This window comes from Amblyraja radiata, chromosome 18 (assembly GCF_010909765.2).
Source record: "Amblyraja radiata isolate CabotCenter1 chromosome 18, sAmbRad1.1.pri, whole genome shotgun sequence".
Taxonomy (NCBI): Eukaryota; Metazoa; Chordata; class Chondrichthyes; order Rajiformes; family Rajidae; genus Amblyraja; species Amblyraja radiata.
In genome coordinates, this window is record NC_045973.1 from 41,629,895 (window position 1) to 41,641,337 (window position 11,443).

General features: G+C 41.1%; 1 protein-coding gene across 2 annotated transcripts in view; it reads left to right on the plus strand.

Annotated features, from left to right (window-relative positions):
* Window positions 1-10,251, plus strand: part of raf1 (Raf-1 proto-oncogene, serine/threonine kinase) — a 76,657-nt gene extending 66,406 nt beyond the window's left edge. For both annotated transcript variants that reach the window (XM_033037228.1, XM_033037227.1), the window contains exons 14-17: window positions 2,036-2,154; window positions 3,705-3,836; window positions 7,418-7,552; window positions 9,359-10,251. In XM_033037228.1, the coding sequence (XP_032893119.1) occupies window positions 2,036-2,154; window positions 3,705-3,836; window positions 7,418-7,552; window positions 9,359-9,499 (527 nt within the window). In that variant the 3' untranslated portion in view covers window positions 9,500-10,251. The remainder of the gene's footprint in view (window positions 1-2,035; window positions 2,155-3,704; window positions 3,837-7,417; window positions 7,553-9,358) is intronic.
* The last annotated feature ends 1,192 nt before the right edge of the window (window positions 10,252-11,443 follow it).

An 11,443-nucleotide genomic window follows, 5' to 3' on the forward strand; every position in this document is an offset into this window, starting at 1 on the left:
ACTAAGTTGGATGATCAGCCATGATCATATTGAATGGCGGTGCTGGCTCAAAGGGCCGAATGGCCTACTCCTGCACCTATTTTCTATGTTTTATATATATGTTTCTACACCCAGCAACTGGTGATGTCCATGAATCGCAGACTTCAAGCAGTCATTGCATGCAAAGGATATGAAACAAAATACTAAACATGACTACTTTCATTTACATGACATTGCTGTGTCCCAAAGATTATGGTGCCCTGAAATGGGGGGACTATGTATAAACACCGCTGTAATTTCTATATGGTGAAGCCAAAATGTATAAAAATGGCCTTTATTAAAATCTGACATTGTGCACTTTAACCACATGTGATTTTTTTCTATTACAAATCTCAAATTGTGGATTACAGAGGCAAATAAATAAATGATGGGTCTTTGTCCCAAACATTATGGAGGGCACTGTCAGTACATAACCAAACTAATGGCAGTTGTATATTGCCCCCTAATGCTTGGACCTTTCTTGACATTGCGTTGATCATCAATTCAAGAATGGAAAATTACTGTGGAGCACAAAGCTTTATATTAATTGTGGTTTTCATCAGTGGTCAATTCTCTCTGATCGCAGACCATTTGATGTAGCATAGATTTCGGAATGGCATTTAGCAAGTTCCATGTGCCATATTGATCAAGAAAGTTAAAACCCATGGGATCCAAGGATAACTGGCAAATTGAATATGTTAGTTTGATGGCAGAAAGCACCAGTGTATTAGTCAATGGGAATATTAGTGAGTGGGGAGCTGCATGCATGAAGGTTCTGCAGGACTCGGTTACAGACTCCTTATCATGATATGTATAAATAATGTGACCTAAGTACTGATGGAAGCCAGAAATAAGCAGTTTAGTAGTTGTAGCTGAATTAGCATGGCGGTCGGTTTTGAGTGGGGGAGAGGTCAATGTTGAAGAGATTTTAAGGAGGCGAACAAAACTGAGGCCCAGAAAAAAGTAAATACAAAGGCCTTATGATTACAGAAGTCAATAACTAGACAGCAGAGCTCAGGTTAATTGGTAGAATGGTCAAAGACCATTTGAGAAAAGGAGAGCATGAATTTGGAGTATGATGGAGGCAGATTTTGAAACTGCCTGAGAGTGCCACATAGAATAGATGGTTAATTGGTTGCTATCAATTACCCTTGGAGTAAAATTGATACAGGGAAATAAGCAGGGAAACAGGATTGATGGGAATTCTATTCTATTCAGGCCCTCTTCTATTGTGAGAAAATATCAACTAACATAAAAATACTAAGGTCCAACTGCTCGATATTGGGATTAAACTAAATGCCATTATTTTGGGTAAGAATAGTCTTGATGGCTTCCATCAGGGCTGTATCGTGGGGTTGGAACGACCCGGAGCGGGGCCTTACATCGCCCGGCGTGGCTTTAACGGCCGCGGGACATGCCAACGCCCGCCTAGGGCTCCCACATTGAGACATTAAGACCTGGAGTGGGGCCGTACATTGCCTGGCGCGGCCTTAACGGCCTTGGGACTTACCATCCCCCGCCTGGGGCTTTAACATCGGGAGAAGAACGGAACACAGGGGAGAGAAAAGACTTTGCCTTCCATCACAGTGAGGAGGAGATTCACTGTGATGGATGTTTGTGTGAATTAAATTGTGTGTCTTGTAGAAATTGTTTCTTTTTGTATGGCTGTAGTAACAGAGTTTCGTTTGAGCCTCATTTGAGGTTCAAATGACAATGAATAAAAGTATTGTAAATATTGTATATATTGTATATATCCATGATTTCTTACACTGTGCTGAACCTGAACTCCCTGTCACGTATATTCAATCTTAGATGCCCAGGCAGAATATTTAATTTATTTTGTGTAACTTCAGTCAATTGTAATGAAGGACAAGATGGTAATATTTCCAAAGAAAATATATATTATAAGAAAAGATAACTTAATAGTTTCTTCGTATTTATATTTGTGCTAATGGGACTTTATTTTCTGGCAACACTCTGCCACTGTTGAAAGATGCTATCCTTAATAAATGCTCAGATATATTCCTTCACGAAGGCCTCACTGTGAAGATTGGAGATTTTGGTTTAGCCACTGTGAAATCTCGATGGAGTGGGTCTCAACAAGTAGGGCAGCCAACGGGATCCATTCTGTGGATGGTGAGGAATTAAGAGCTTTTTTTTTATCACCGATTCAATAGTTAGTTCATGTGACTTTACATTTCTTAGTAGCATGAATCTTATCCAGAGAACATGTTAAACAAATTAATTTGATGCGATCTTTTAATGTGGCCCCTTTAATCAAAGTGCAAGATTTTTCTGCTTCAAATATTTGTACATTAAGCAAGAGAATAGTAAGATTTTTGTGTATTGTTAATAATACACAATAAACTAACTAACTAGTGCATTATAAAACATTCCACTCATGATCTGAGCAATTCTTAATTAACCAATCACCCTTCTACTAAACCAGTCTCCAAACTTAGCATTAAACTTCCGTTGTTAAAATCGTGTCAAAATATGGAAAGATTGTTGGCGGTGGATGTGACTGCGTAGAAATGTACTATACTATGCTCAGGGTTGTCTGAAGAAGAAGTTCTATATCTACATCACCGTCTATATCTCTCGTTTCCCTTTCCCCCGACTCAGTCTGAAGAAGGGTCTCAACCCGAAAACGTCACCCATTCCTTCTTTCCAATATTTTGTCTATATTATGTTCAGGGATAATTGTTTCTGAATGATCATGATAGGAAATATAATATTTTGTATTGCTGGGCATAAGCAACTTTGTTACTTTATTTAAAGATGCCATGCAAGCAGTGTTCTGGAGAGCTGATTACTGTTACAAATATAGAAAATCTATTAAAGTGTGCAATTTCTTCTAAAATGTGACAATGGAAGCAGATTAAAGTGTAATCATCGAGCTTTCACTTAGATCTTTCTCGATTCCCTTAATGGGATAATGTAGACATCTTGACGAATACCCTGTAAATAGCCTTGCATTGTTCTTAAAAGTATGAAATGTTTCATTTTCATCGGAGGCAAAAGGAGCCCATTTATTTCTCAGAAGGTAAGTAACTAAATGGGTATTGGAGCTGTGAAATTTGACATACTTTGCTTGGAGTAATGCAAATTGATGCGGAAATATACAGAAGCTTGGATATTTTGAGATTCATTCTGAGGTATAGAAATAGGTATAGAAATTTGTTGATGGTTATTTATGTTAACACCCAAAATGGAACCATATTTTGGAAGTGGATAACAGGATCCTGTCACTTCTACATTGGGCATTTACTATCAACAACTGAAAATTAATTTCTAAGACCGCAAACTATTCTCCTGAATGGAGGAGCAGATCAAATAAAGAATTTAGTAATGTGCAATTCTCTGCCACTTTGCGCTGCTAAATCATGTATTCATTTCCATAGTACTTCAAATTCTTTGCAATTCCTCACTAGTACGTGTAACTCCTTGCCTACTGCTTAAATTAGTGAGCAGCCTGGATTCATTTGGAATATGCCCCTCTTCCCCACTTTTAAAGGGAATGTCCTGTAGTATTGTTGTGGTTCGGAATCTATCTATAATAGAACAATTTTATAATTTTTATTAAAATACTAGGAATAATTTTGGAATTTGTATATTTTCTAAAACATGTGAAACCTTGAATAATGAAACAGTTTGGTCCATCCTTTTTTTGGAATTGTTTCCAGGCACCAGAGGTCATCCGAATGGAGGAAATTAATCCGTATAGTTTTCAGTCTGATGTCTATTCGTACGGTATTGTGCTGTTTGAGCTGATGACAGGAGAGCTGCCGTACTCTCACGTAAACAACCGAGATCAGGTAACTCAACAATTTGTTCAATGTTTTTAAAGTAGAAATTGATGTACAGTGCCCCCCATAATGTTTGGGCCAAAGACCCATCATTTATTTATTTGCCTCTGTACTCCACAATTTCAGATTTGTAATAGAAAAAAAATCATGTGTTTAAAGTGCACATTGTCAGATTTTATTAAAGGCCATTTTTATACATTTTGGTTTCACCATGTAGAAATTACAGCTGTATTTATACATAGACCCCCCCATTTCAGGGCACCATAATGTTTGGGACGCATGGCTTCACAGGTGTTTGTAATTGCTAAGGTGTGTTAAATTGCCTCCTTCATGCAGGTGTAAGAGAGCTCTCAGCACCTAGTCGTTCCATCACCTTTGGAAACTTTTCACCCCACCTCGGGCTCTTTAGCCTTCGGACTGCCACAGTATAGACTGTGCCAGATCGACTATAAAGGTTTCAAGAACAGAGTTGCCCATTTTCCCTGGGATACATTATGAACAATCGAGTCTGCATTTTACTTCGTACGCACAGAAGACAGACTTTGGCAGAACACAAATATATATTTCTTTAATAATTATTAAAGATGGGAGATGGGGCTTGTCAGCCTGGGAAGGCAGTCCAACTAGGAGAGGGAAAACTCTGAATTAAAACCTCCACTGCTTTGTGGCCATATCCAGTCATGGAAAAGGCTCCAGAAGTACACCTCAAGAAAATCCGGAGTCGGAGCCCCTAATGCCCGTCTCACTTAGGAAACCTGAACGGAAACATCTGATGACCTTGCCCACGAACCAAGGTTTCCATGAGGACACCGGAGGTTTTGGTCACTCTCCCTAATGGTCGAAAGTGGTTTCCGCATGGTCGGGGCTTCTTCTAGGTTGCTTCGATTATTTCAACATAATCAAAACTGGCCTCGACTAAGAATAGGTTGCCGTTTGGTCGAAGCCAGTGGAGTGGGGTCGCTATTTACTTACAGGCAGTGTAGGGGTTTCGGTTCCCTTTGCTCCACTTCGGGCCCAACTGCCCGAGTTATTCTCTCCCTTGTCGGAGGGTCAAACGGCCACCACTCCACTCGAGCGGTTCCCAAGAGAGAGAATACAAAAAAAAAGGGATTCCCCTGGGTTCTAGACCTCAGAATTTTGGTGGGATATGATAAACGGTTGACTTGACCAGAGTGTGCTGATGAGAGAAAACAGAAACCAAGACGGACTCAAAGCAAGTCTAAAATTTACAGGCTTTATTGAACAAATGAGAAATCGAATCTCTCCAACACTACATAATACGTGACTAAAGTTATGCTTTAAACTAAGACTATGGAAAGAAAACTACCGGGCATGTCGTAAAAACTTACTTTACACAGTTTTAATTACAAATGCACCCCCTTTCTCCTTCTCCTTCTCTCAACCTCTATCCTATTTCGGGAACTTCACCAGGTCGTCTGGGGTACTTACAGCTAGATTAATGCAGGGTCAGGAGCCATCCAACAGAGCAGAAAAGAGCAAGTTCTTGCTTGTTTGTCCCTTTTATACCCGAGTTTCTCCCTTGAAACCTCCCAGGTGGTCCTCTGGACACAAGGGTCTTTCGATGATTCCCAATTTCGATCTGGCATGAACAATAGGCTTCCGATGATAATGGGTTTGCTGATGTCACGACGCCTCAGCATGATCGTTATCCCATCACCTGGATGGGCTCTCATTGTCCCGATGGATGGGCCATTTACGATGGTGATTGTCTTGCTGCTGGGCTATTTACCCCCGTCTGCTGAGGCTCCGTTCCTTCCTTTGTCTTTCCAAGATAATCTTGTTATGTCCGTCCTGGCCTTTCCTGTTCTCACCATTCTATTAGTCATGTGGCTGCACAGGCCCACAGACAGGTTTTAAACTTGTTCTTCTGTGACCCCTTGGGGGTTTTCCTTTTGCAGCCAGCATGTCTGTTTTTAAATGTCCAGGTCTTTATCCCCGAGTTCTTCCATAATTTTGGAGGATTTGCCCCAATAACTTACAGCAGTCGAAGGCCATCTCCTTCGCTGACCGGCCATTTTGATTGTCTCATTGGAGTTTCATGACTTAGAAGACCCACCGATAGGTAAAATGCCCGCTAACTTTATTAAACTTATTAAAACTGTCTCCACTCCTCCCCCCCACTTCTCTCCCCATCTCGCTCTCTCCCCTTCTCTTCCCCTTTCCTTCCTCTTCTCTCCCCCCCCCCCCCCCCCCACCTCCGCGCACTCTAAAGGACTTACCGTGCTCTGTGGCAGTCGTTTACCTTCCTCTTCATCGCGCAGACAGCGCTCCACTGCTCTCCATGGCCCCCACCTTCGCTGTGTGTGTGTGTGTGTGTTGTCGGTAGCAAAGAAGTAGATCAGTAGATGGTTTTGGTCAGTAGATGCAGCTCACGCTTCGGTCGATCCAGCTTGAGGCTTTCCAGGCGAGTGACCAAAACCTCCGGCGACTCATGGAAACCTTGGGTCGCAGGCAAGGTCACCAGAGGTTTACGTTCAGGTTTCTTAAGTGGGACAGGGGCTTAAGGCAGTTTGTCGTTGTCTACAACCTCGCTCTGACAGCTCCTGCGATGGCACTGGTGCCAAACTGTAACGGCCCTGTTGTTCCTTTGGATCGATCTGCGACGTGGAGAGGGGGGGACGTGCTGCATGGGCAACAGCCTGTCCTCCATATGACATCGCCCAGGCTTGCATCCAACCAGGATGCATCACCCATGGTCTGTCATGACCGAGGGGGGCCTACTAATAATTATAATAATAAATCGTCTCAGCAAAACCTGCTGCTGACTGAAAGGAAGAGCTGTATTAACCAGGCACTGTAAAACTGCTGTAATTTCTACATGGTGAAACCAAAATGTATAAAAATAGCCTTTATTAAAATCTGACAATGTGCACTTTAACCACATGTGATTCTTTCGATTACAAATCTCAAATTGTGGAGTACAGAGATAAATAAATAAAGGACGGGTCTTTGTCCCAAACATTATGGAGGGCACTGTAAATCTGTGCAGGCTGAGAAGTGATGCTGGAACAGTCAACCCATGGTTTCGGACTACATCTGGTATATTATCCAGCAGCAACCTATCCTTTTCACCTTTTGCTTGTCTGAAACTTTGATTTCTTTGCAAATTTCAAATCAGTTTTGTTACTATGTGAATCAGTATTACTATGTAGATGTCAGTATTGCAGCAGAGTTAATCCTGCAATTGCACTCCTCCACATGGTATTTCAGATGCAACAAGTTGGAACTTCATACATTGGGCATTTTATGATGCTCAACTATGAATCATTGAAACACGCTATCATTTCTATATCATCCCTGCTTTAATCAAACACTGATTATTGTATCGAACCATATCTGACACCACTAAAAATATTGTTATATCTGAAATATTGAATTATTGGTATGATCTTTCAGAAAGATCATTTTTCCCAGTGTCACTTCTGTCGGTGAACCGCAAATTAGCTTTCGATCAGTTTATTTACAGTCTATATCAAAAACCAGCATTCTTACATTTTTCATTGTTCTACATTTGTTCATCCTTTGGTGTAATCTATCACAGTAAAATTTGCGTTTGTTTTTGTGATTAGATTATTTTCATGGTGGGCCGAGGTTTTTTAACGCCTGACCTCGGTAAACTCTACAAAAATTGCCCAAAAGCAATGAAAAGACTTGTAGCAAACTGCTTGAACAGGAACAAGGATGAGCGGCCTCTCTTTCCCCAGGTAAGAGCAAGGAAATCAACTGATTTTATTAGCTGTAAACCAAGTCGTGCATTTTATTGTGTATGAAGGAACTGCAGATGCTGGTTTAAATCCTAGACACAAAATGTTGGAGTAACTCAGCGGGACAGGCAACATCTCTGGAGAGAAGGAATGCGTGACGTCTTCGGGTGGAGCCCACTCCCAACTCTCAGTCTGAGGAAGGGTCTCGACCCGAAACATCACCCATTCCTTCTCTCCAGAGCAGCTGCCTGTCCCGCTGAGTTACTCCAGCATTTTGTGTCTATCTTTTTATATTATATTACTTGTTATTGATTCCAAAGTCACAGTTGATAAATCTGTGGCCTATTGGAATGACAAAAATCGAATAACCTATTTTGATCAACTGAGCAAATGTTCAAAATAAGCACTAATGAAGCTCATTTCCAGGTGAGGCTTCTAATGAATTAGAAAGACATAAGGTTTTAAAATCTTAACGTTGAACTCCTATTATATTTCTGATTCACTCTTACGGTCATTAGCGCAGAAGACCATTCAGTCCCTTTTGTCTGTTGTAAACCTGTTATAAATATTATGTGTAAACAACATTTTGGCTTTGATTTGTAAGTTACAAGAGTTTTAAAAATTCAGCATTATTAGTTTGCCTTTTACCACAAGATTCCTATTTCTACAAGTTCATTACATCATGCAGATGTGTTAAATTTATCGTTTTAATAATCCAAAGGACTAGAAGTGCATTTATGTAATATAGAATTCAAATGCAGAATAAGGTAAAAAACAGTGATTAACAGCAACCTGACATAATGCATATTCAAGATTTCAGGGTTTGTTGTAAGTAGATTTCTATTGAATAGTCAAATGGATAACTCCTGCACTATTTTAACATAAAAGGTTTCTTAAGCTATTACGAATATTCATAATCATACTTTACTAGCCAAGTATGTTTTGCAAGATACAAGGAATTTGAGTTGCCATAGTCATACCAATAAAAAGCAACAAGACACAAAATACATTTTAACATGAACATCCACCACAGTGACTCCTCCACATTCCTCACTGTGATGGAAGGCGAAAATAAAGTTCAATCTCTTCCCTTCTTTGTTCTCCCGCGGTCGGGGGCCTCGAGCTTCCGTTGACAGGACGATCTTGGCTCCCGTAACCGGCGGTCGGTCCCTCCGCATCAGTGATCAAGCTCCTGCATCAGGGGGAACTCAGCTGCCCGTGCTGGGCGATCGTACCCTGGGTCGGGGCTAGTCGAACCTTCTGTGACTTTGGAGCTTCCCGACCTCGGTCTCTCCCCGAGACTGCGAGCTCAACGGTGGAATCCGCTGGAGCATCGATCCCAAGCAAGGGATTGCAGGCTCTGATAGTAAGTCCACAGCCCTGCGATAGGGTTCAAAGTCAGTCTCGAGCAAGGCCGCCAGCTTCAGGATGTTAGGCCGCAGAGCGACTGGAGATACGATCCGGAAAACAATCGCATCTCCGGCAAGATAAGAGATTGGAATTTTTTTTTCTCCAATTCCCGCCCCGCCCCACATAAAACAGACCAGAGAACATTAACACAAACTTTTAAAACACACTAAAAATAACAAAAAAGACAAAAAGACAGACAGCCTGTTGGCGAGGCTGCCATCACTGACAGCGCCACCCGGTGGAGATCAGGTCTTGTTCCGTGGAATTGATATAACAGATCATGATTTCTGGCTATAATTTAACTTGTCATCGTTGTAATTAACGTATTTGCAAGCATTTTACAATGTTTAACAAATGAATGTTATCTTTTTTTAACCTTTTCTTAAATTGTTCCAGATTTTATCTTCCGTTGAATTATTACAACATTCATTGCCCAAAATCCATCGTAGTGCTTCGGAACCTTCTCTACATCGAGCGTCACACACAGAGGACTTGAATCCTTTAGCCCTAACATCAACAAGATTGTTTGCTTGCTAACAATCTTCAAGTGAGAATGCTACAGAAAGCTGTGCGATTATGTTTCTTTTGGGTGGTGTCGGCAACTGGATAATTTGCAGCATCTGATCATACGCAATCAATCTTGAAAGCTGCTGTGGTTCAGATTTAATATTATAATAACTGGTAATCCATTTCATGAAATGCGTGGAATCCTGCCTGCAAGACCCTTTTCAGAAATTGTCAAACACTTGACTCAACATAGACTTGCTGTGGCCGTATTCTCAGACCAACAGCCTGCTTTCCCTGCTTATCTCAGGCTTCAGACAGTGGCACAAAATGACTGAAAATAAGATGGGTATATTTTGACAAGAATAATATAGCCTGCTACACGATGAGCCAAGCAACAAAGGTGACATTTCTGAAGAAAAGAAAAAAAGATTTTAATTGATTTAGTAAATGCAAAGAATAATGGTGGACTTTTCTGATAAACTGATTAAATATGTTGATGTGATTATAAACAATTAGGCATATTTGGGCTTTATTTTTTTGCTGATGAGTGGGGATAACATGTTTGGATACCTGAACATTTGGTGCCAGTCCCATGTATTTTACTCGTTAAGGTTTGCATATAATTCTGTACAAATTGCAATGTTCTTGGATTTTCCAATTCGGAACCTTTGAAAACCTGCTGCGTTCTGTAATTATTTTCTTACACATCAAAATCCCAACCAGTTATAGATGTACTGTTATGGTACTATTAAACAAAAAACCCAATTTTAAACAGAAGGGCACAACATGGATTTATTTGTTTGTTTTTTTCAATAATTCAACCAGGGAGCAGAGCAAGGAGCTTTAAAACTCTTATTCCTGCATCTAAAAAAAGCATCTATTTTTGAAACGCATTTCTTCAAATTTGTTAGCCATTTTTCAGTCAGCTGTATCCTTCTCTTCCCAACCCCCCCCCCCCCCCCCCCCCCCCCTGCTCCTTCCGCTGGTCTTAACTCCTTGAAAGGGCACAGGTAATGGCCATGACCATTACTTACTGTATGTCCATTCTAAGGCTGAGTAACAAAGGAGGCAGTAGCGGAGAGCCAAGCATCAAATGACCAGCTTCAAGGTTTTGTTTTGAGAATGTGCGAGAGCAGTTTGTTTAACAACAATTTGGTCTTAAACAGTACGGAATAAAATATCAAAGCAGGAAGATTCCTGCCACATAAACATTTGTGTAAGATGACAAAGAACAAAAATATTAAAGTGAAATAGAGGCTCAAATACAATATAATGTGGCTGTTACTGTAAGATAAAGTGTCTCAAACTGACTGTGAATTTAAATTCTCTTTAGGAGTATAAAAATTGGAAAGAGAAAATAGACCCAAAAATACTCTTGCCAGGCTGGTAAAAGGTGTAAGGAGGGAGAAACAATCCCATGGGCATTTGGGCTTCGGGTATAACTTTTGTTATAAATATGGTACAGGTCCACCACTGATTTTCTGGCAGCTGCTGGTCCGGTACCTCCTTTAATCATGAGAAAATTACGAAAGTGCATAATATTACAAAATATTACAAAATCCTTGAAGTCTCCCCGAAAATGTGGCACCTAGGCTGAGTGAAGTGGCCGATCTCTACTTCATCAGGACTTCGTTGGCCGATCGGTGGGTGGAATTTGACCCCTGTGGCCGGGGCTCGGGAATTCCGGCCGAGCTGGAACCAGCAGATCCATTCCCACATCCAACTTCACAGGCAGATTTTGCAGGCCAGTATCTCAGCTCCCCGGTGGCCTAGACGGACCGTTCTGGCAGCGTTCAACCGCACCTGGTGGCCATGACTTCGGTTGGGCCGTCAAAACGGAGAATCCAGCATGCTCTGGAACCAAGGGTGCCAGAAAATCGGAGGTGAACTTGTATAAGAGAGAATTCGAAAACCCAACTGATCTCTTGAAAGCGCAATGAAGTTGCAGAATGGTCCTGATCTTAAAAAGGCATG